Raw genomic sequence first — 25,075 nt, 5'->3', positions numbered from 1 at the left:
CTGGCTCCACTAATTCGTGGTGAGCTGATCCAGGGCCTCAGTTTTCACATCTGTGGTTTGGGCATCACAACACCTTTTCTGTATGGATGTAGTTGGATTTACTGAGATAATGCATATGATATCCTTCTGCCTCTTTCCTCACTGAGTTGTCCCGAGGACAGCAGAGCCATTTGAATTCACTTTTAAAATCTCCTTGTTCCTCGTCGTGTTACCTCCATTTCTCACACAAGATGGACAGTTGAGCCCCTACTGATACTGGGGGGTCAGACTTCTTTCATAAACCACATTTAACATATTTTTTGCCAGACTTGGAAATCTGTATGAAGTCGACTCCAACATTTTCCCCCCAATTTTTAATGACAGTGTTTTAATCATAAAATTGTAACATGTAAACAACATTGAAAATTGTAAAGAATCAGTTAAATAACAACTCAATACCCACCACCTAAGATAACCATGGTGAGCATTTGGGCAATACATGCTTTGTAAACTACTTTATTCACACCTTCATAAATTGATTAATATAGATCCACAGTGTTATTTAAGATTACTGTATAGTATCCCATTACGTGAGAAACCCAATTTATTGGTCTTGTTGAGGGACATTTGGGTTGTTTGCCACTTTTTATGTTATAAAAACCCTCTGATGAGCTTTTCCCTACACCTTTGTAAACTTGAGTGAGAAATGGGGTTTCTGAGGTTTTGTTTTCTGGCTTCCAGAGCAATTCTGGTGATTTATACTCCCCAGCTTTGCTAACATTGAGTTTTGTGAACCTCAGATATTTGCCGTTCTGATAGACCAAGAATGATTGCGCATGGTTTTTATTTGAAGTTCTGTTGGCATGTGGTCCTTCAGTTTCCCATACCTCCTGATACCTGCTGGTGTTCTCTTGGAAGGAGACAGAAGGAGGCAGAGATCACCAAGAAGTTCCGGGATGCTCTGGCCAATGAGAAAGCCCGGATCCTGGTGGAGAAGTGGAAAGTGGAGATGGAGGACCGCAAGGCTGCCAAAGTCCTGGAGGAGCGCATCCATGAGGAATTCAAGGTGGGCCAGTGCCTGGGCATCTGTGTGAGGCCACCTGCTCCAGCCCCCAGGCCCCTGGGGTTGATCTCTGGTTTGGACCAGTCCTTGGGCTAATGAGTGCTTTATGAGAACAAAAATCTGGCATGTCTGAGCAGGAAGGAACTTGACACACCATTTGGGCCAATCCACTTCCCCTTGAACAGATGAGGAAATCAGGGTCAGACAGGGGAAGAGACTTGCCAAGGCTGTGTGTACTGGTGGTTGGGGACAGAGCCAGGATCAGAACTCAGCCCTCTGCATCCCAACCCAAGGGTCCTGAAACGAGGCCTGAAAAGAGCTGAGTTTGTGGTCAGACCAGCCTGGGATCCAGTTCCAACTCTATTGCTTACTGCTGTGTGACCTTAGGAAGCTTGCTGAACTTCTCTGAGTCTTCACTTTCTTGTCTGTAATATTAGGGTATTAACAACACCCTACCTGAGATTTTTGGAGGATTTGAGGAGATGAAAAATATATATTTTTTGCCCAGGATAGGAGGTTGTTTGTAACCTTGCATATCTACTCATTCTGAGAGAGTTTGGAGCTGTTAAAGGAGGTTTACTGTCCTCTGGCAAGAAGCTTAGGTTTCCTGAAAAGGAAAAAATTTTTTTCCTCGTTCTTATTTTGAGATTTTTTTTTTTCTACAGGAATAATACATTTTGGGGGGATAGAAAGCTCAGAAAATACTATAAACAAAAAGAAAAAAATGATAATCATGCTGAATCTCAACAATTGTATTATTTTGTGAATTGTATATTAATGGCATTTGCTCATTTTTGAAGTTTTAAAAACTTTTCCCCCCATAATGATTAGATAATGGGGACATTGACCCCTTAATATCATTTCTATTGCAAATATTTTTTCTCAGTGTTGTTGTTGCTATTTTCTTAATTTTGGTTACAGTGGTTTGGGATGTACAGAAGGTTAAAATTTTTATTAGCATCTATATCATTTTCTTTATTATTTGTTTTATGCATAGAAAGATCTGTGCCATCACAAGCTTTTAAAAATACTAATCTACATTGTTTTATGTATCTTTCCTTATTTCATTTCTTTGCACTTAATTTTCCTTCACTCTGGAGTGTGGTATGATGTATGGCTCTCACTTTATTTTCTTCCAAATGGCTAGCCCGTTATCCTAACATCATTTACTATGTAAACCATCCTCTCCTCTCACTGGATTTGCTGCCTCAATTCTTACTTCTTACTTACTTTTGGATCTTTTCTTGGATTTTTCTTCTTTGACTGATTATTCCTGAGCCAGATTTAATTGTTTAATTATATGCAGCTTTAACATAAATTTTACCATCTATTAAAGTCAGAGTCTATCATTATTCTTCATTTCTAAAATGTCCTTGGCTAATCTCATCCATTTTTTCCTATTAGAGATACTTCTGAAATATTTTCTCACTATCCTCCTCCCCACAACATCAAAAAAAAACGTGGTGGTTTTTATTGGAATTGCATCGATGCTATTGCTGTATTTGTGGAGGATGAACATTTTTATAATATGAACAATTAAATCTTCTTGTTCAGGAATGTGGTATTTTCTTCCTTTTATTCAAAGCTTCTTTTTTGTCTTTGATATAGGCTTTTTTTTAAACACCTGTAAATGCACTGGCCACCCAATCCCAAACATTCTCAATGACATACGTACCTGTGGGCTTCTATTTTTTGGACTTTGGTAAAATTTATTCTTTTATTTAGGTGCTCTACATTTCTTTTCTGATTAAACTTTAGGTTTAATATTTTTATTGCTATTGTGATTATGCTCATTATTTTTAAACTTATTGCAATTGCTAGTTATGTATTTATATTGTTACTGGTCTCCTTAGTTAAGTTTCCTATGAGTTGCATTTTTTTCTAGGAGATTCTTTTGAGTGTTTTTTTTTTTTTTTAAGTATTTATTTATTTATTTATGGCTGTGTTGGGTCTTCGTTTCTGTGCGAGGGCTTTCTCTAGTTGCGGCAAGCGGGGGCCACTCTTCATCGCGGTGCGCGGGCCTCTCACTATCGCGGCCTCTCGTTGCGGAGCACAGGCTCCAGACTCACAGGCTCAGTAATTGTGGCTCACGGGCTTAGTTGCTCCGTGGCATGTGGGATCCTCCCAGACCAGGGCTCGAACCCGTGTCCCCTGCATCGGCAGGCAGATTCTCAACCACTGCGCCACAAGGGAAGCCTGAGTGTTTGTTTTTTTTTTTTTTTGGCTGCACCATACGGCTTGTGGGATTTTAGTTCCCCGACCAGGGATTGAACCCGGGCCCTCAGCAGTGAGAGCACGGAGTCCTAACCACTGGACCATCAGGGAATTCCCATCTTTTGAGTTTTTAAGTGAAGCAATATTTACTCTAAAACACTTTATTTAAAAAAAATTCAAACTTTAAGAAAAATGGAAAGAATAATAAAATGAATACTCACATATTATCCACTTAAATTTACCAATTATTAATATTTTGCCACACTTTCATTCTCCGTCCTTCTCTCTCCGTGCGCACAGGCGCACACACACACATACAGATACATGTATGCACTTTTTGGTTGCTGTCATCTTGCTGAACAATTTGAGAGAAAGTGGCAGACATAGTAACTCTAACCCAAGGGTTAGCAAACTATTTTCTGTAAAGGACCAGATAATCAATATTTTGGGCTTTTTGAGTCTGCCTCTGTCACAACTACTCACCCAGACCATCGTAGCACAAAAACAGCCACAGACAGTATGTAAACAAAAGGGTGTGGCTGTGGTCCAGTGAGACTTTTAATAATGCATGTCAGCCAGGTTTGGCCTGGGAGCCTCAGTTTGCTGCCTCCTGATCAAACCCTAATCCTTCAGCGAAGATCTTCCATGAAAAAGGACATTTCCTGTCATAGCCACAACAATCATTATCACACTGATTGCAATTAACAATATGATTCCATAATAGTAACTCAAATCTAATCCACAGTGGAGAGGTATTTAGTTTGTATTGTTGGATTTTGCATATGATTATTTAAATCTGCTGGGGAAGAAAAACAATACTTTTTATATGTCTCCAACAGCGAAAGTCACCTGTTCCAATCTCTGAACTCCCTCCTCCCTAGAGGTGAGCTGAGTCCCAGAAGCTGGGAGGGTAGCTCAGTGGAGCTGGGGTCTTGGGGCTCAGTTCGCAGCGGAGATTTTCTGGTTGATGTTCTCCTTGAGGACCTCAGTGATCGACGGATATAAATTGTGGGCTGGCTCTGTGTCGGGGTTCATGGAAGGATCATAAAGCTATGTGACCAGGCCTCAGGTTCACTGAGGGACCCAAATGCAGGCTTTGGTGTTATTTCCAAAGAAGGTTATCGTTATTACGTGTTTGTGTTTTAAAAATTAAATTTCTGAGTGTGGATGTGTTTAATATTTGTTTAATATACATAGCAACCCTGATGGATATGTCTGTATTTTGAGGAGGCTCAGAAATGCAGGTAGCATCTTTGAGGCCCTGGAGGGGCTCATTAAGGAACGTCAGGTCAGACTCTGGCACTGGACAGTCCATGTTTATGAGCTGGGATATTTTCTGTCAGAGCTGTCCGTAAATGAACTACCCTTGCATTGTGACGAGCTCTTCATCACAGGAAATGGTTACGCGTAGGCTGAAAGTATCTGAAAAGGTTTCTGTGGTGGATTAAATATGCCTCTCAGTAACTTTTTGGCCTCACCTCCCTTTGAGAAGTGGGGTCTGCTTCCCGTACTCTGAGTCTCCGCCGGCCGTGTGGCGAGCTTTGGTCTGTAGGATGCAGTGGAAGTGACTCTGTGTAACTTCTGAGGATGGGCTGTAAGAGATTTGTAGCTTCTACCTTTGCCCCTCTGGCAATGCTCACTTTTGGAAGCTGCCTCATGAGAAGCCCTCCTTGCCCTAGACTCCCAGGTTGCAAGGACACCCAGGCTAGAGCCAAACAGAGGCTACGTGGAGGAGCACTGAGGCACCAGGCACGTGAGTGAAGCCTTCGTGGTTCTTCCAGTCAATGACCTCAACCAAGTGATTGACCTTGGCTGACACAATGTGGGGCTGAAGGGCCACCCAGTCAAGCCCCGCACGAATTAATAGTCCACAGAATCACAAGCACATATAACGGTTGTGTTTTAAGCCACTAAATTTGCTGATAGCTTGTTGTTACTTAGCAATAGATAACTGCAACAGCTTTGCCAAAGGGATTCATGCATCGGGCTAGAAATTGGTTTAGATAATTTTTATGTGTCTTTCAACACCAAGATTCTAACATAATGTGAGTCTTGCATGCAGCAATGCAGCGATAACATTCATCTAATTTAATACTTTTTTTTCCCCCTGAGAACCTACGTGCAGGTTGTTTGGGGGAGGATGGTGGTCGTAGTAATAAACTCCGCGCTCTCAAAAAGCTTACAGGGTGCCTGGGGAGAGACAACTCTATGAGCAGCCCTCAGCCCTAACCACGCTCAGGGGACCATAGAGGGCGAAGGTCCCTCCAGGAGTCTTGCACGAGCAAAGACAGGAAATGGAAAGGAGATCTGTGGAATGATGAATGGTCTGCTGGGGGCAGAGAAAAAAGCACACGATGGGTGGAGCCAGATGTAAACCTGGAAAGGTAGGCTGTGGAGCCCTTGGATGCTACGCTAAGGAGGTGGACTGTTTTCTGTGGGCAAAGCAGACCTGTGAGGATACAGAGGGCCACGATTGGATCAAGTTTTACGAAGATAACTGGTGGGGAGGGTGTGATTCAAGTGATGAAAGTTTGCAGGGAGAGAGAGGCCAGTTAGGAGATCTTTGCAGTGGTCAAAGTGGGAAATAAGGGTCTGGACAGAGTCTGTGACTATGGAGAGATAGAAGGGGATGGACAGAGAGAAACGGTGGTGGTGAAATCAACAAGGCTTGGCATCAATTAGATGTCGGGATGAGGGAGAGCAGAGAGCTGAGCGTCTGAGCCCCCCAGGCTGAGGGATGGGTAGAGGACACCACCCTCTAACCGTGGGGACCTGGGAAGGAGGGGCAGACTTGGAGGAGAGAGAATGTGCTTGGAATGGCTGTGCTGAGGGGTTTTTTGTTGTTGTTGTTTGTTTGTTTTATTTTTGTTTTTTACCACCCAGAAGGGGGAGGGGGTGGGGGCTAGAGGAGAGGAGAGAACCTGGATGAGAAGCCTGGTGGTGGAGGGAGGTTGGCTGGGCTCACTTTGGGCAGCCTGTGTTGAGGATGTAGGCGCGTTCTGCAAATTCTCCTGGTCATAGGAAATTCCTTTTAGAAAATGGGGGGAAAAAAATCCCAGAACCTTGTGTAGGGTTAAAGAGGAAACTTCAAAATAGGAGATACAGACAGCTAAAAACATGTTTTTAAAAACCATTCTGTTGTGGCTGGTACCATTTGAATGAGATTTACACAGAAGTTTTTTTTTTTTAGAAAAAAGGAGATCATGAGGCCAGATAAAATTTGCATTTTTTCCCCTGCTTCCTTAACCCATAAGACTGCTTTTGGATGCTTCTCCCTCTGCTTCCGACCACAGAACATGGGCTAAGGATCCTGCTCTCTCCCTCTCCCTCAGGGCCTGTGACCTCCTTTCCCCACCTCCAAGTCTCCTGCCCCCTCCCGCCTCCTCCCAGTTTCCCTGATGCGGAAGACACGTACAGCTAAGTTGTCCTTTCATTTTTCTCTGTTTTCTATTTAATATTTATTTATTTATTTTTATTTGGTTGTGTCAGGTCTTACTTGTGGCTTGCTGGCTCCTTAGTTGTCGCATGTGGGCTCCTTAATTGTGGCTCACCTGCTCCTTAGTTGTGGCATGCAAACTCTTAGTTGCGGCATGCATGTGGGATCTAGTTCCCTGACCAGGGATTGAACCCGGGGCCCCTGCATTGGGAGCGTGGAGTCCTAACCACTGCACCACCAGGGAAGTCCCTCATATTTCTCTGTTTTCTATTCAAGGTCACTCTCTCTTTGCTTTTTGTCGTTTAAGGCTGGAGTTCATTTTGGCCACCTCATGACATCCTCCACAACTAGAGAAACTATCGCTGCCTTATTCCCAATCAGGTTATAACCGGTGGGAAAACCTTCCACTTTCCATTTTCTCTCGAAAATTGTAGGCTTTATCTGAGTTTCTCTTGGACAAGGCTGGCATCAACAAGACAGCGTGGTGTGGTTTACCCTTCCCCCATCACGGATCATCACAAACCCTCTCGTCATCAATTCGTTCATTCACTCACTCTTTCGGTCAGTGTTACGGAGCACCCAGTATCTGCTAGGCCCTGTGCTGGGAACTGGCGATGGAGGAATAAATGACACAGGCCTGGCCCTGTCGTTTGGGAGTACATCATCCCACAAGGCACAATGGTATCATTGGGGCCAGGCTAAAAACAAAAACAACTATGCCTTCCAGAAAAAGCATCTGTCTCCGTGACATTTTCCATTGGGGTGAGACGGGCCAGGCCTCTGTGGGCTCCTGCGGTGTGCTGTGACTGATGGGTTATCAGGAGAAGGGGGATTGAATAAGCTGGACAGCTCAGAGGGCTTTGGGCTTGCCAGAAAAAAGCAATCGACTCCTAAGGTGGAAGGCGAGTGTTTTTGCCTATCTGCCTTTTGGCTGCCTTGGCCTTTGGCTGCTAAGCCTAAGAAAGATGGCCTTTTCCTCAGTCATCACAGATGGGCCAGATGACTCTGAAAGTAGCAACAGTGAAAGTTTTCAGGCAATTTTAGCTGTGAAGGTTGAGCATTTTAGCAAAACCAGGGCGAGAATAAGGTAGTACTCTTTATTTGTAATTGAAAGCATTTTCTTTTGTCGACTCATCCCTGTGAAGAGCTTGCCTTTGTCACAGTAAGTGACCAGTTGTTTTCCTTTGAGATGGAGGTTGATGCAGGTTTCTGGCTCTTAGGTGTTGTCTCAATCTCAGGAGAAAAGGTTTGAGTGAACAGTGGCTCTGCCATCCGTCTAGCTATCTGTCTATTTATTTATTTATTGGTAGTAATTTTTTCCCATCTTTATTGAGGTGTAATTGACAAATCAGAATCGTATGTGTTTAAAATGTACAATGTGAGGTTTTGATATACATGTACATTGTGAAATGATTGCCCAATCAAGCTAATTAACATATCCATCACTTCACCTAGTTACTTTGTGTGTGTGTGATGATAACACTTAAGATTTACCCTGAGAAAATTTCAAATATACAATACAGTGTTAATTTATAGTCCTTATGCTGTACATTAGATGTCCAGAATTTATTCATGCTGCGTAACTGAAACTTTGTGCCTTTTCATCAAACACAGCTTAAGTATCTATAGACAGAAGAATAGATAAAAGAAGTAGTATATATGTATGTACAGTGGAATATTATCCAGTCTTAAAAAAGAAGGAAATCGGGCTTCCCTGGTGGCTCAGTGGTTGGAAGTCCGCCTGCCAATGCAGGGGATACGAGTTTGAGCCCTGGTCCGGGAAGATCCCACATGCCGCGGAGCAACTAGGCCCGTGCGCCACAACTACTGAGCCTGCACTCTAGAGCCCATGAGCCACAACTACTGAGCCTGCATGCCACAACTACTGAAGCCCGTGCACCTAGAGCCCGTGCTCCACAACAGGAGAAGCCACCGCAATGAGAAGCCTGCGCACCACAGCAAAGAGTGGCCCCCACTCGCCGCAACTAGAGAAAACCCGCGCACAGCGATGAAGATCCAATGCAGCCAAAATTAAATAAATAAATAAATAATTAAAAAAAAAAAAGAAAGAAGGAAATCCTGCCAGTTGTGACGACACGGATGAACTTGGGGAACATTATGCTAAGTGAAATAAGCTAGACACAGAAAGCCAGATGTTGCATGATCTCACTTAAATGTGGAGTCTAACAAAGTCGAACCTGTAGAATGTTCGACAAAGTCGAACTTGTAGAGAGTAGAATGGAGGTTGCTGGGTTGGGGTCGGGGGAGTGGGCACTGCCATTTACCTTGCTGCTTCATGTCACCACAGCTGGTTGGAGTAGGAACACTGCATTTAATTTGAGGTGGTTGGTCAAATGCTACTTATCTATGGTACACCAGTCATAACCCTTCAGTGTCCTTGTTATGGGCTAAATTGTGTCCACTTAAAATACATATGTTGAAGTCCCAACCTCTGGTATCTTAGAATGTAACTATATTTGGAGCTAAGGTCCTTTTTTTTAAAAAAATTTTTATTTTGTTTATTTATTTTTGGCTGTGTTGGGTCTTCGTTTCTGTGCGAGGGCTTTCTCTAGTTGCGGTAAGTGGGGGCCACTCTTCATCACGGTGCGCGGGCCTCTCACTATCGCGTGCGCGGGCTTCTCACTATCGCGGCCTCTCTCTTGTTGCGGAGCACAGGCTCCAGACGCGCAGGCTCAGTAATTGTGGCTCACGGGCCTAGTTGCTCCGCGGCATGTGGGATCTTCCCAGACCAGGGCTCGAACCCGTGTCTCCTGCATTGGCAGGCAGATTCTCAACCACTGCGCCACCAGGGAAGCCCCTGGAGCTAAGGTCTTTAAAGAGGAAATTAAGTTAAAATGAGGTCTTTAGGGCGGGCCCTAATTCCCTATGATTGGTATCCTTATAAGAAGAGGAAATTTGGACACAGACATGTATGAACACAGAGGAAAGACCATGTGAAGACACAGGGAGAAGATGGCCATCTACAAGTACTTTGTTATGGCAGCTTTGTTATGGTACTTCGTTATGGCAGCCGGGTGAGCTAGTACACCCCTTATCCTTACAAGGGAGTAGGACTAGGGGGTTGAGGCCCCTCTGACTTTGACATGCCTTGACTGCCTGGATTTTCCCTGAGATCCACTCCTGTCTGGAAGACTCCTGGGGGCAGATGATGGATCTAGAGTCCCCGGGTGGAAGCTGTCTTGGTTGGTGCCCTGTGTTTTGCGTGATGTGGTGACCACAGTCAGATTAGGGATTCCTGGGGGAGGAATAGAAACCCACTGTGTAAACTGTGAAGTGCTGTGCCAGTGTGATGCTTCATTTTTGTGCTTCTGAGATGCTAGTGACTGATGAAGGTGAAATACAGCCTTGGGGTAAGATTCAACTTCTGCTTTGGAGTCAGACAGACCTTGGTTCCACTTTTGCATCAGTCATTAACTCTCTGTTCTAGTATTTCCCATCTTAAAACCAGCCAACCAACACACCCTCCCTCCCCATTTCTGTCTTAACCCCACGTTCCCCTCCGGCTGCCACTTCCTGTCTCTGCTCCTATTTTACAGGAAATGTCTTGAAAGGGTTGTCTGCGGTCACTCCCCTGCCTCCGCCACGCTGCCTGGATGGCTGCCCATCGCGCCACTAGGGCTGCTGTTGACAAGATCTCCCATCACGTCCTGAGACCACGTCCTGCTGTCCCTTGTTGCTTCTCTGTCCTTATCTTTTGTGATGTCTCAGCAGCCTGAGCTCAGCTTACGACTCCCTTTTTACTTGAAATGCTTTCCTCTCTTGGCTTCCCGCATGGACGTCGCCCCTTCTGGTTTTTTATCTTACCCCTTGGTCTGCCTTCTCAGTCTCCTTTCCTGGCTCCAGCTCTTTCTCCCAACTTTTAAATGGCTCAGCGCCCCAAGACGCCCTGGCTATTTTCTCTTGATCTACATTCTTTCTTGCATTGATAACATCAAGTCCATGACTGAGAAACATCACCCCCGAGCAGAGGACCTCTCAGTCAGCATCTGCAGCCTGCACTCACCCTCAAGTCCTGGGATCAGGCGTCCCAATGCCCACGGCAGGCCTCTTGGATATCAGATGGTGTCTCAAACTCATTAAAGATAGAATTTTGTTTGTTTTCCTTCCAGCCACAGTGGATAATTCTCTACTCAAACATGCCAAACCTGTTTCCAATGCTGGGGCCACTGCACCTGTGGTTCCCTTGCTCTGGAAATTTCTTCTCCCTGAGACTCACTCATCAACCTTCTTATTATTTAGGTCTCAGATCAGTCCCTTTTGAGAGGACTTCTGGTCACACAGCCTACAGTAGCCTCCCAGACTCTATCACTTACCCTGTTTTAATTCTCTGCACGCTCTATTATTTCTGATATATTTTTTATTTTACTTGATGCGTATTTTTCCGTCATTGGAAGGCAAGCTCCGAGAGAGTGGGGCTGTGTCTGCCTTGTTCATGGCTACATCCCCAGTGCCTGGAGCAGGCCGAGCCTCCTAGATGCTCAGTAAGGATTTGGTGAATGATCTGATGAAGCCACTCAACTTCTTTAGCCCTTATTTCCTGACTCCTAGAGAGTGGGTCAATAGGAAGTCGGAATTTTGTCTATGTTTTAAAATTTTAAAAAATGGTCATTGAATTGGAGAAAAGTCCTCAATCTGTGCCATTTCAGAAGCAACAAAATCCTTGCCTTTTTTTTTTAAATGAGGGACTCAAAACTCACAGTTACTGTCTTCTTTTTTTTTTCGATCCATTAAAATATCAATGGACTGAAAAAGTTATAAGCCACAAAAACAGAGAAAATGAGAGGAGGGAAGAACAGATGAGAAAATGTCCACAGAAGTTTGGTTTCTGGAAGACAGAGAGAGAGTGGTGCGGGGGTCAGCGGGGCTCCTGCAGGAAGAGGGCTGGTGGCACTGAGCCGACTCAGTCCAGAGTTCCCACAGGCTTGGGACTTGGGGGCAGCAGATACATGAAGGATGGCGCTGAGAATGTGGGATTGGTGGCAAGTTTCTCTGTGGAGTGGCTGGACCCTCAGGTGCCTGCCTTCACCTGTTTCTTCCAGGCTACTTCATCCCTTCCTCTAACCAGGAGGAGATGGGGAGTTTCAAGGGCAAGGTTGGGGCTCAGCGTATCAGGCTGAGTGGAGAGAGCAGATGGGGGGCAAGTGGGAAACAGGGGGAGCAAGCAAAGGTATGAACTCTGAACAGTGGGACCTGCAGCCAGGGTTGCCTGTAGGGCGTACAGGGCTGGCAACTTTTTTTTTTGGTGGTGTTTTTGTCTATAGCAAATTAACAATTTGAACTACATAAAATCAGTCTATTAGCTCTATTCTGTTGGCCCAATCTCAAGTGATCCTATGATAAAAATATTGTGTTGGCCAGTAGGATTCATCTGCTTGCTGGGCCACCCTTCTGGAACCAGGGCCTGGCCACTGGGCCCCAGGGTAACTCCATAAATATGAATCCTGGAGCTCCTTGGGGCACTTGGTTAACCCCTTGCATGGAGGAGAGGGTCAGAGAGCACCTTGAAGGGGAGACGCAGGCACTAGGACTCATGTGGGACCTGGTCTGGGCTTGGGGCATCTCACCTGGACCACACTGCTGCCCCTGCCACTCCTGGGGGTACTATTTCTGGCCAGTCTCGGGGGAACTTGCAAGGGAAATTTGCAAAAAGGCACCTCAAAGCATCGGTTTCCCATGAAGTGTGGGGCTTAGGCTAGGGGTCCTGCTTGCTTGAGTCTAAGGGCTGTTCTACCTGCAGCCTGCATCCCACACAGACTCCTGGGATGCTGGTGGTCTCATACCACCCAGGTAGGACAGAGAAGACACTGAATAATCTCAGAGGAAGGACCTCCAGATACTTACATTTGAGGGTCCTCAATGAAATGGCTGATGCTTCATCCAATCTTCCTGGAGTTAAGCCCACTTCTCAAGGAAACCCTGACTACACACTCTGAGTCTCTGTTTTAGATACATACTCACTTTCTCTCTTGAATGTGAGCAGTCAGGGAACATCAGACATCAGAGGAAAGCCTCCAAAACAAATGACAGGTGCCAAATCAAACAAACTTATAAGAAAACAAAAAAGCAAAGAACAGAGGAAATAGATCTAAATCAGAATATGGGGGAGAAAAATCTCTAAAATCCTCAGAGATGAGCTATTGCATTCATGACACAATTTCAGGGTACAACGAAGCAAAAAGAAACAACCAAAGAATAAGAAAGAGGGCTTGGGAATTACAAATGTGCTAGCTGAAATAAAAAATTCAGTAGAAGGTTTGGGGGATAAAGTCAGTGAAATCAGCCAGGAAGTAGAACAAAAAGACAAGAGACGGAAAATAAAAGAGAAATGATAAGGCACTTATAGGGTCAAATCAGGCAGTCCAGCAGTTGACACATAGGAATTCTAGAAAGAAAATAGCAAAATGAGAGGAGAAGAAATTATCACAAAAATTCTAGGCAGAGATGTATTAGACTAGAAGGACCTGAATCTCCAATCGGAAGCATCCTGAGTGCCTAACACAAGCAATGAAAGAAAATGCACACCAAGGCACATCTATTAAAAAGGTTCAGGGACTTCCCTGGTGGTGCAGTATTAAGAATCCGCCTGCCAATGCAGGGGACATGGGTTCGATCTCTGGTCCAGGAAGATCCCACATGCTGTGGAGCAACTAAGCCCATGCACCACAACTACTGAGCCTGTGCTCTAGAGCCCGCAAGCCACAGCTGCTGAAGCCTGCATGCCCTAGAGCCCGTGCGCCAAAACTACTGAGCCCACGCGCTGCAACTACTGAAGCCCGCACACCTAGAGCCTGTGCTCTGCCACAAGAGAAGCCACTGTAATGAGAAGCCCGCGCACCGCAATGAAGAGTAGCCCCTGCTTGCCACAACTAGAGAAAGCCTGCGCACAGCAACGAAGACCCAACGCAGCCAAAAAAAAAAAAGGTTCAGAATTCAGTGATAAAGGGAAAAATTAGTGCCTTATGCAGAAGAATGAGAATCCGAGTGCAGTACTGGATGCTGGAAGACAAGATAGTAAAGTCTTCCAACTTCTTCAGGAAAATTATTTTTAGTCAGATTCTGTGCTTAGCTAGAAGTTACATGCGACGGTAGCATATAGATATTTTCAGACAAGACTCTATATAGATATATAGATTATATATAGATCTATCTATAGATATATATAGATAAATACATATATATATATAAATATAGATATTTTCAGACAAGTGTCTCTCTGTGCATCCTTTTCTGAGAGGTATTGTGAACTATGTTGCTGCAAAATGAGGACGTGGACTAGAAAGAAAACATAGAACAAAGAAACAGGGGCTTCAACTCACGGGAGGCTGAGAGGCGAGTCCTGAGAGGACAGACGGACAGGAGACCTAGATGGCAACCAGCTGAGATGGGGAAGGAGAGATGCATCTGGGGGGCGGGCGTCCCTTGGAAAAGATCACTGCTGTATTGTCTGTTATAAAAAAAGCACTTGGTTAAACACAGAGAAAGATTTACTGCAGATCTTAGAGAAGTTTGGCAAAAATTCAACACTCTACTTCAAGAAAAAGCAACTAGTAACTCAGGAAAGAAAATTATTCGAAAGAAAAAGTCATCACTGCCATGTTTTACTGAATTTCAGATGCCATTAATTGTAAAATCTATGATTATTTTAAGAAGAAAGAAAAAAACTGTTGGCTATGAAAAAGGCAAGTAGTAAGTTGTAAGACATACATATTTTAGAGATATTAGAAAGTTAAAAAATGTAATTCTTAGAATTGGTGGAAATAGCACCCTATTTGGCGTTACAGTGAACTATAACCCATCTTTGATTTAACCACAAATTGTGATGTAAATCTATTGTGAGGGTAAGGAGAGGAAAAGTATGGGTACGTACCTGTGTGGGAAATATAAGTGCTAAATACTCATGTACCAAAAAAGAAAGGTAGTAGTTAATGTCTACAATTGATAAATCAAGAATTAGCGGCATTATTCAGACATGGATGTAACCACATGAAGGAAAGCTAAAATAATTGAGGATGGTGACCTCTGGGCAGTAGATGAGGGTGGGGTAGGTTGGGGTGAAGTGGTTTGGAGAACTGATGTTTTTTTTATAACAAGCCTTTTGGCATATAATGCACGATTGACATGTGTGTGCATGTTGCTTTGATTAAACAAAGGTAGAGGAAAATACACGGCCCTTTTGGAGCTTGAAAGCAGGACAATAATTGGAGATTTGGGGCCCCCAAACCTGCTCTCTCTCTGAAATATCTTCTCTGAAAATAAGATTAAGATATAATCATATCCTGCTTACCTGGCCTCCAGGAAGACCAGGTGCCCCTCCCCATGCCTACCCTCCCTCTTCCCCCAGAATGGAAGTGTGACCAAGGGTGGCCCAAAGTCCTCTTACTATTGCAGAAAGCTTTAGAGTCTACAAATCGTTCACATATTTCAGGCCATTTGATCCTTACCGTGGCCTGATTAGGTGTAAGTATCACCATTTCATGTGCGTAGAGACAGAGCCTGGAGGGGCACCACTGGCTCGCCTCTTCACCTGACAGCTCAGCCCTTCCCTGCCCGTGCCCTGTTACCGTCACCTAACGTCATCCTGTCCCCGTGATCTCTTAGAGGAAAGAGGAGGAGGAGAGGAAGCGAGGAGAAGAGCAGATTCGCCTCCAGGAAGAACAGAGGGCGAAGGAACTCTACTGGACCCTGAAGCAGGCCCAGCTGCAGAGCCGCCCCAGCGAGAAGGAGGAGCGCGAGTGGGAAGAACAGCGTGAGTACAGCTTGTTTCCTGGGGACCGGGAGGCTGGCCTATCTTCTTCAACCGCTCTCCTCCCACCTGTCTATCTGCTCAGTCATCATTCCAGTTCACTCAGTCAGCCCAGCAGCCTTTGCCTGGGGTCAACCATGTATGTGGTCCTGCTAAGGACCCAGGGGGTAAGGGCTCCATCCGCAAGGAACTTACCTGCCTGTTGGGGAGGTTTCTCATACGAAAGAATAAAACCCTACATTTACTGAGTTACCGATAATTTTCTGACTCTGTGCTAAGCCCTGGGGATCCAGAGATGAGGGATCACGGTCCTTATCTTGGGGGAACTCACTGGCCAGACAGGAGATAGACACACAGGCTAAGGGCTGTGAGGGAAAATGCACATGTTCTGTTGGAGCACTTGGTGGCTATATCCTGGTGGCGTTCCAGTTGAGGAGTTATAAAGTGAGGCTTGATGGCGGCGTAGGGATAACAGACAAAGAAGCTGGAGAGGGCCCTTGGGAAGGAGCACCCAGAATGTGACAAAGGAATGTGGTGTGCTTAGGAAGTTAGAGATGTACGGGGTGGCTCTTAAACTTGGAGAGTGTCAGGGGTGGTAAGAAGTTAGGTGGGAAAAAGAGGGTGGAACCAGGTTTGAAGGGTGGTGTTTTAGTATGTTCTTGAGATTTGCTTTAATCAGGTATGGTTAGACATTCAGACATGGAAATGACTGTCTTGCAGGAAGAAGTTTTTCCTCACAGATTCCTAGACCTGGAGAGCATGGCATGCCAGGCAGGGCCACATGGGGAAGCACGAGGGTGAGTCAGGGGACAGAGGGAGCAAGGGGAAAAAGTGGGCAAGAGCCTTCACTGTGGTTTCTTTGGAAAAGGTAAGGTAGGGCAGGGTAAACAGGCTTAGGATTGGCTAGTATGAATCATTTCAGCAGGCTCTGGGGTACAGGGGCTGTCTCTGGTTCTCTGATACCTGGCCCTGGGGTGATTACGGCAGATGGATAGATTGTGGTGTGTAAGAACTAGATAAAAGAGGTGGTTGGAATGTGGGCTTTGCATGGGTTAGTTTGCATTTGAAAGGCACACTTGCAGGTGAGTCCTTTACTAGCTTTAGGAATTGGCTAGCTCTTGGAGGGGCAGCCTCTGAAGGATCGGCAAGGCCCCAGATGTCAAAACTTCGAAAAATACAGAAAATAAAAAGGCATGATTAATATGGGTGGACACTGGAAGCTTCTAAAGGTGAGTGACGTGATTCAGGCTAGGTTTGGGAGTGAGAGCGAGGAGGAAGCTGCTGCAATGGTTCACCTTAGAGAACTAGGGCCACAGCAGGGAGAGCAGAGATGTGAGATGCCTTCTGCCGGCCAGCATTCTGGTCCTCAGCACTTCTTAGTCATCTGCCAGATTCATTAGACAGACTTAAAAAAATTGAGATATCATTCACATACCATAAAATACATCCTTTTAAAGTGCTCAATTCAGTGGTTTCTAGTATACTCACAAAGTTGTGGAGCCATCACCACTATCTAATTCTAGAATATTTTCATCACCAGAGAAAGAAACTCTGCCCGCTGGCAGTTACTCCTCCCCCCACCACACCCCTGGAAACCATTGATCTAATTTCTGTCCGTATGGATTTGCCTGTTATGGACATTTCATATAAATAGAATCATATATTATATGACCTTTTGTGTCTGACTTCTTTCATTTAGCATGTTTTCAAGGTCCATCCACATTGTAGCATGGATCAGTCATTCATTCTTTTTTATGACTGAGTAAAATTCTGATGTGTGCATATACCACATTTCTGTTTATCCATTTATCAGTTGATGGACATTTGGGTTGTTTCCACTCTTTGGCTATTATAAATGATGTTGCTCTGAGTATTTGTGTATGTTTTTGTGTGAATATATATGTTCATTTCTCTTGGATATATATCCAGGAGTGGAATTTCTGGGTCATATGATAACTCTATGTTTAACATTTTGAGAAACTGCCATACTGTTTTCCAAAGTGACTGTACCATTTTACATTTCTACAAGCAATGTGTGAGGGCTCCAATTTCTTCATATCCTTGTCAGCACTTGTTTTTCGTGGTGTTTTGCTTTATAGCCATCCTAATGGGTATGAAGGGCTACCTCATCGTGATTTTGATTTGCATCTACCTAACGACTGCCACAAAAATACTGAGGATCCTAAGAAACTATTATGAACAATTATATTCCAACAAATTAGATAACCTAGAAGAAATGAATAACTTTCTAGAAACATACAACCTACCAAGACCGAATCATGAAGAAATAGAAAATCTGAACCGTCCAGTTACTAATAAGAATATTGAATCATAAAGTTATATATGGATATTCAACCTCACAGGGGTTGGTGCTGCTGACCCCACATTATTCATGGGTCAACTGTATTTCTTTTGACATTATAGAGGTAAGCTTTTTTGTAAAGTCTCTTTGCTTCTACTGAGAGTTTTGAGGAAAACTGGAAGGAAAAATTAATATCAGTCCCCAAATAGAAGATACCATGCCTGTTCAAAAGCAGGTTTTTCTATAGAGCAGGAACCAGGAGATAACTGTGGGTGGCAGCCTTGGTGTAGAGGTGTCCTGTCTTCATGAATGTAATTACTTGCCAGGTTTAGGTGCTGCAAGGCATCGATCAGCTCCCTGTTTTGGTATGAACTCATGGCAAACTGTAGTGTTTGGGAGGTCAGGGGCCTGCCGATCTCTCAAAGGATGACCGTGATGTCTACTATTGGAAAGGTCAAGCAACATTTTGATTTTGATCTTGAATGTCCAGTCTCACGGGTTGGATTTTGGCCGATTGAAATTAGGCATATATGGTCTTGGTTTTTGCATGAGAATTACTGTAATGCTTATAAATGAAAATGAAATCATTCAACCATCTTAAGTCAAACAAAAATAATAATAATAAAAGAAACATTCTGGCCTTGGAAAAAAACAAAAAAAGAATATTGAATCAGTCATAAAAAATCTGCCAACAAAGAAAAGTCCAGGAGCAGATGGCTTCACTGATGAATTCTACTGAACATTTAAAAAGGAATTAATACAAATCTTTCTCGAAATATTCCAAAAAATTGAAGAGGAGGGAACACTTCCAAACTCATTTTAGGAGGCCAGCATCATCTCATACCAAAGCCAGATGGAGACAATACAAGCAAAGAAAATTACAAGCCAGTACCCTTGATAAACATAGCTGCAAGAATCCTGTAATATTTTGCTACAAACTATTTGTACATTCGGAAAGGCCCCATGGAGGAAATGGCATTTGGTTTGGGAAAAGTGGGGAGGTAAATAAGGCGGGCAAGGGCACCGCAGCCGAGGGAACAGTACTGAGCAAAAGCAAGGTCGTTATGTGCATAGAACACGGCACGTGCTTTGATGCGGTCGCAGCCTGGGGTTCACGGTGGGTAATGATGGAAATGAGGCTAGAAAGGTAAGATGGGCAAGAGCTAACGAAGAATTTATTTGTTTAAGTTTGGAATGGATGAAGAGATGGGTGAAAAAAGAAGGCAGGACAAAATTTATACTGAAAAAAATAGTGAAGGATCACAGAGTGAAGTCACACGAGGCTACCGTGGTCTGGGGAAGGAGCACCGGCCTGGGAGCCCTGTCCTAGCTCTGCCGCTTCCTAGTGTGTGACCTCGAGCAAGTTCTCTCTCTGCGCCGTTTCTCAGTTTCTTCATTTGTAAGATGAGGGTAATCACGGAGAGCTGAGGGTGAAATGAGAGGGAGGAAGCACAGGTGCTCTCTAAGCTGTGAAGGGCTGTCACTCACGAAGTGTCCCTCTTTTTTGTAGCTACACAATGAGATGGAAAGTTATGGGCTGGGCTGGCGTTTCATTGGTGATGGAGGATGGAAATCATTTGGCCCCAGTGCTGCCTGATTGCTAATTAATGTACTGTGTGGGAACCGAAAATGGAAAAAGCTACCCTGAACAGAGAAAAGATGTGATCATTCAGGCCCATGATTTTGGTTCCTCATTTTATGCTTTCTTAAAGAATGATGAGCTAAACTCTGGAGGCTGTCATTCAAATCCAGCAAAGCCATTCTGCACTCAATTAACTTAATATGAAAGATATAGTGGGCCATTAATCTACTGGGAGCAGCAGTTTTCGATAAAACACCTAAATTAAATTCTCCAAGTTAGAAAAAAAGGGAATTGTTCCCTTTAATATCACTTGAATACAGAGTTAGTTATTCAGTTCAAACAGCAGAGCAGGCTCTGGCTTCTGAGAAGCTCTGAATATATCAGGCAGAAATTCACTTAATAATTTCTCAACTGTGAATTTGGAAGAGCGTGAGTTAGGTAACCTTTAGTCACCCGGAGATTTAGAGATGAGCCGGCCTGACTTGGTTAACGGTATCATTTACAAAAATTGGATCTGTGTGACTGTTCACTCCTCCCCTCCCTCTTTGAGCTGTGTGATCCCGGTTGTGGCCCGCCCCCCCCCCCCATAACTAGCACTCTAGTGTCGCATGCCTTGTGGGGTTTCGGTCAGAGCTGAGAAAATATGTGCTCGGGCCCAGTGGGGAGTCCAGTTATGCTGGTTCTGTTCTCTTCGCTCCTAAAAGGGCACGTGCTCTGGAGTCTGGGTTTAAAGTCAGTGATTTTAAAATGCTGTGCGCTTGACACAGGCAGAGCTTGAAGGGGCCTGTGGAGGTGGGGTGTGGGTCTGCCGACGGGGTGGGCAAAGAAGAGTTTTGGGCTTGAAGGAAAGCTGAAGGATAGCACGGAAGGATTTTTTTTCTCTCTGCTGATGGGGTGGGAAATTGTGTAGTTGCTCCTTGGACATAAGTTTGAACTGATCCCCAAACTCCAGGTGCCGTATAATTTTGGCTTTACAGCTCAGAATGATGCCAGCATGAGTCCCCACATGCCTGATTCATGTCCTGCTTAGGGTTCTCTCCCCTCTTGAATTACTCAGGAATCCCTGGGCGCTTTATATTGTCCCCAAAGTGAAGTCTTTCTGAGCTTCATGCTGGCATGGGGAGCATTCTGGTCTTAAGGAACCCCTGAAGTTCCTCCTGGTGGCCACAGGGGGTCACTGTTGGCAGCAATCAGGATTGCAAGCAGAACAAGGAGGGTTGGCAGGTGGCCTCAGAAGCCTCGGGGTCCAGGTAGAGAGAGCCCCTTCCTTTGGCCTTGTTTAGCTGTTGGTGAGCCTCACTGGGTTTCCCTGAGGCTCATCAGAGCTCACTGTCTTGGCACCAAACCCGTCCTCTCCCCAGGTGACGGCTGCTCCAGCAGGTTGAGTCACCAGAGGCCTGTATGCATATCCTTCAGCATCCGGACCACCTGTTTCCCTTCTCCCAGGGGTCAGGAAACGTACCCGTCTCACAAAGTTTCATTTTTCCCATTTCCCTGACAAGAGCTCCTGACTCCACCCAGCCCCCATTCTTACACCACTTCCCCACCTTCACCCCTTTGTGCCTTAACAGGGCTGGACCCATCCTAAAGGTGGTATTCCAGTCCCCTTCTCTCACAGTCAACATGATCATAACAACAATAGATAATATTTAATGAGCCTCCTCCACTTGCCCGGAACTGTCCAAGCCCCATCTATGTACAATCTCACTGATGCCTCAAAGTAACCCTACGAGGCCCTCATTTTACAGGTGAGGAAATAAAGTGTAGGTATAGTAATTCAAGTTGTCCAAGGTTCCCATGCATCAGAAAACGGAGCAGAATTTAAACACGTCTACACACATACACAATTTAAATCTTTATTGGTGCCTTTTCCTGTATATAGGATTATTCACTAATTTTCAGAGACATTATGCTGTTTACCCAAGGGGTTACTACAAATTGATGTTGCTTTGAAGCATTTGGTTTCTTGGCAGGCTGTAACTGGCTCATCTGAATTCTATTCAGCGCTAAGTCTTTTCTATCTGGGCAGAGGTAGGGAGAACCATGGGCAAGTGCTCTAGAGACGGGTCTCATGAAGAGCAACAGTTAATGATCTTCCAGAACCTTGTAGCCCCTGGACCTTCTCCCCTGAATCCCATAGGCACCTCTCCCTCCACACATCCGACACTCCATCCTCCTCTTCCCCCACCTGCTTCATCACCTGACTGTCAGAGGCAGAAACTTGGCTGTCATTCTGGTCTCTCTTTTTTGCTCACTACCAATCCCCAAACCACCAAGTTGTAAAGATTTGACCTCCTCAATATTCTTTGAATTTACTCCCCTCCTTCCCATTGTCCTGACATTAACCCCCATTGCTCTTTGCCTAGGTTTCTGGTTTCCAAGCCTCTATTCTTGTTCCTGTCAGATTCATTTCCAACACCATAGCCAAGTCAGTCTTTGAAAAGTGCAAACGGGCATCCTGCTCTCCTGCTTAAAGCCTTTCAGGGGCGTCCATCACCCTTTGGTAAAGCACTGAAATTCATTAGCCGGTATTTATTGGTCTCCTAAATGGCCTTTTCTGTTTCCGCATCTTCACCTCTTGTCCCCTCCCCACAGGAGCTTCCCCCCCAGCCATTCTAAGAGGGATGCTCCAACTCCCTCTTGCCTCTGGGCCTCTGCCCCTGAGCTTCCTCTGCCTAGAATTGCCTCTCCTGGGCCTCTCTTTGTTGAATCCTGTGTGTCCACCAGGCATCAGCTTAGATGTCCTTCTCCAGAGGATTTCTCTGCCTGGATGAGGTGCCCCCTCTCCGGGGCCCCGCGGCACCCTGTGCACACCCCACACAGCTCCATTCACCATTTGCTGGCGTGTTTCCTCTCCCAGGCAGTAAGCTCTCCAAGGGCGTGGACTGTGTCTTGCTGGTTGCTCTATCCACATCCCCTAGCAGGAGCCAGGCAGCCAGCTGACATGGTGACCTTGTGAAAATTAGAAAAAGGCACCGATTCTATAAGACGCTACACTGCCATCTACCAGGAAATTGTTACAACATCTGTACATATCAATGATGGTCATGGGCGACTGCGCCCCCTGGAGTTGTGCAATGCACAGCTCGGGCCTGCACAGCACGGAGCTGGCACAGGGAGGCACTATACACATGTGCTGAATAAATGTGTTTTTAGTGCCCGAATGTGTTATTTAAAGTGTTAAGAACCCTGCCTCTTGCAATGTCTGGCCTGGCCATATTTCTGGAGCTCTGTAACTGCTCCCAGAGATGCTGCCAAGAGGAAACCCAAGTCCTGCTGTTTCTCTTCAGCATTGGAGAACTGAGCGGGAGGCTAGGGCACAGGCAGGGTCGTGATTCCGAGCAGCCTGGCAGTTTTGGCAGCCCTTGGACGAAGCAGGGGGGGATGGTCTCTATTTTCCATGGAGGGAACACTAAGACCCAGAGAGATGAAAACTTGTCCTGGGCTAGATAGCGTTAGGAGCAAAGCCAAGCAGAATGCTCAGCTGTCTCCCCACCCCCGAGCCTGGGACAGCTGAAACTCCCAGCTCTGGCATGGGTGTGGCCGGACTCCCCAGACTGCGGGACTTGGTTTCTTTTGAGCAGGAGGGCTGCAGGCCAGGCAGTCCTGGAGGGTGGTGTCTTAGCTCTGGGAGGTGGTCCCACGCTGGGCAGATGTGGGTGCATCCTCGTGCTAGGAGAGCAGAGATGGAAGGGATCTTTCCCCCTGATCTGCAGGTGAGAGAACGGAGGGGTGGCAGCAGGGACACAGCTGGGGACATTTCTAGCTAATGGTGACACCCTGCTGTGCTCTGGCCTCTTCCTTCTCAGCTCGCTGCTCCCCAAGCCAGAATGCCCTTTTTTTTTTTTTTCATTTTAATTGTGGTAGGGGACTTCCCTGGTGGCCCAGTGGTTAAGATTCCGTGCTCCCACTGCAGGGGCGCAGGTTCGATCCCTGGTCAGGGAACTAAGATCCCGCATCCTGTATGGCACGGCCCTCCCCCCTCAAAAAGGTTATAAAAACCAAATAAATTGTGGTAAAGTATACAACTTCAAATTGACCATTTTAACCATTTTTAGGTGTGTAGTTCAGTGGCATTGAGTACATTCATAGTGTTGTGCTACCATTACCACCACCCACCTCCAACATTGGTTATCTTCCCACACTGAAACTCTGTCCCCATTAAACTGTAACTCATTTCACCCTTCCGGTAGCCCCTGGCAGCCGCCACTTTCTACTCCGTGAATTTAACTACTCTAAGTGCAGTAAGTGGAATATAAGTGAAATCATACAATGTTTGTCCTTTTGTGGCTGGCTTAGTCACTTAGCATAATGTCTTTAAGATTCGTCCATGTTGTAGCATGTGTCAGAATTTCCTCCCATTTTGAAGGCTGGATACTGTTACTTGTATGTGTATACTATATTTTCTTTATTTATCCATCGATGGACATTTGGGTTATTTCCACCTTTTGGCTGTTGTTAATCATGCTGTTATGAACATGGCTGTACAAATATTTGTTTGAATTCCTGCTTTCAGTTCTTTTGGGTATATATCCAGAATTGGCATTGCTGGATCATACGGTAATTGTATGTTTAATTTTTTATGGAATTGCTGTACTATTTTCCACAGCAGCTGCACCATTTCACATTCCCACCAACGATGCCTAAGGGTTCCAATTTCTCCATGTCCTTGCCAATACTTGTTATTTTCACCTTTTTTTTTTTAATTTAAAAAACTAAAAAAATAATAGCTATCCAAATAGGTGTGAAGAGGAATCTCATTCTGGTTGGTCCATTTTTTCAGTCTCTAAATTCATCTTTTCTTCTGGTCCTCAGTGTTTTCACGCTGCTCAGCTGTCTTTATGTATTTCTGAGAGATGAGGTTCATTCTCCCTCTTAACAGATGGAGAAAGGAGACCCTGGAACCTACCTTAGAAGTGGGAATGGCCCTGGCCCCGCTTTGTTCTGCGTGCAATGCAGGCCTTGGGAACTTGGGCCGTGGGAGGAAGCGGGTGACTCAGTTGGGGCCCTCGTCTCTGCAGTGCATCCTCCGGGGACAAAGACTGTCCGATACTTGCCACTTCAGGGCACAAGATGCTTATGGTTGTTTTCAATGGGATAGAAGAAAAAACTTCGAATTCTGGCCAAGGGTTTCCATGGCAGAGTCATATGATACAGTTCGAATCTATCCCGGATTCAGAGAAGGAACAGAAGCAACCTTTTAAGATTTCAAAGCTTAATTTAGGGTAAGCTGGGAGTACCTGGCAGTCCAGTGGTTAGGGCTTGGCACTTTCACTGCCGTGGCCCCGGGTTCAATCCCTGGTCGGGGAGCTAAGATCCCGCACTGCTTGTAAACAGACCCAGATTCCATGTGACCGAGCATCAAGGGTGCCCGCTCCTGGACTGGCCAAGAATTGTTTATGGCTATATTTTGAACATGGCAATGCCAGGGCTAATGAAAATAAAAGTTTTCGCTAACACTTACCATGGTGCTTAAAATGTACCTGACACAGTTCTAAGTGGTTTATATTATTAGCTCTCTTAACAACTTCATAACAACTTTATGAGGTAGGGACTCTTATTACGTCCATTTTACTTTTGAGGAAACGGAGGCCCAGGGTGATTAAGTAACTTGTCCAGTGTCACACAGCTGGTAAATGAAGTTGAGATCTGAACCCAGGCAGCTAGGTTCCAGAATCAGGCTTTGGGAAATCTCAAGAAAGGATCAAGGTCAGAGGCCTGATTTAGTAAGACAT

At 45.1% G+C, this 25,075-nt stretch overlaps 1 protein-coding gene and 1 non-coding gene across 6 annotated transcripts in view; one reads left to right on the top strand and one right to left on the bottom strand.

The window, feature by feature from the left end:
* The window catches only part of SH2D4B (SH2 domain containing 4B), an 87,422-nt gene that overhangs the window by 30,004 nt on the left and 32,343 nt on the right, over positions 1 to 25,075 (top strand). For all 5 annotated transcript variants that reach the window (XR_009005737.1, XR_009005738.1, XM_057531572.1 and 2 more), the window contains exons 3-4: positions 898 to 1,045; positions 15,312 to 15,459. Coding sequence is in view for 3 of the 5 variants with exons in the window: in XM_057531572.1 (XP_057387555.1) it covers positions 898 to 1,045; positions 15,312 to 15,459 (296 nt within the window). In the remaining 2 variants the exon portion in view is untranslated. The remainder of the gene's footprint in view (positions 1 to 897; positions 1,046 to 15,311; positions 15,460 to 25,075) is intronic.
* Positions 3,295 to 3,367, bottom strand: TRNAE-CUC (transfer RNA glutamic acid (anticodon CUC)). The gene has a single exon. It is a non-coding gene; the product is annotated as a tRNA-Glu (tRNA).

This window comes from Balaenoptera acutorostrata, chromosome 16, assembly GCF_949987535.1.
Source record: "Balaenoptera acutorostrata chromosome 16, mBalAcu1.1, whole genome shotgun sequence".
NCBI classification, from domain to species: domain Eukaryota; kingdom Metazoa; phylum Chordata; class Mammalia; order Artiodactyla; family Balaenopteridae; genus Balaenoptera; species Balaenoptera acutorostrata.
The sequence above is the reverse complement of the archived record's forward strand: the minus strand, read 5'-3'. Positions and strand labels throughout refer to the sequence as shown.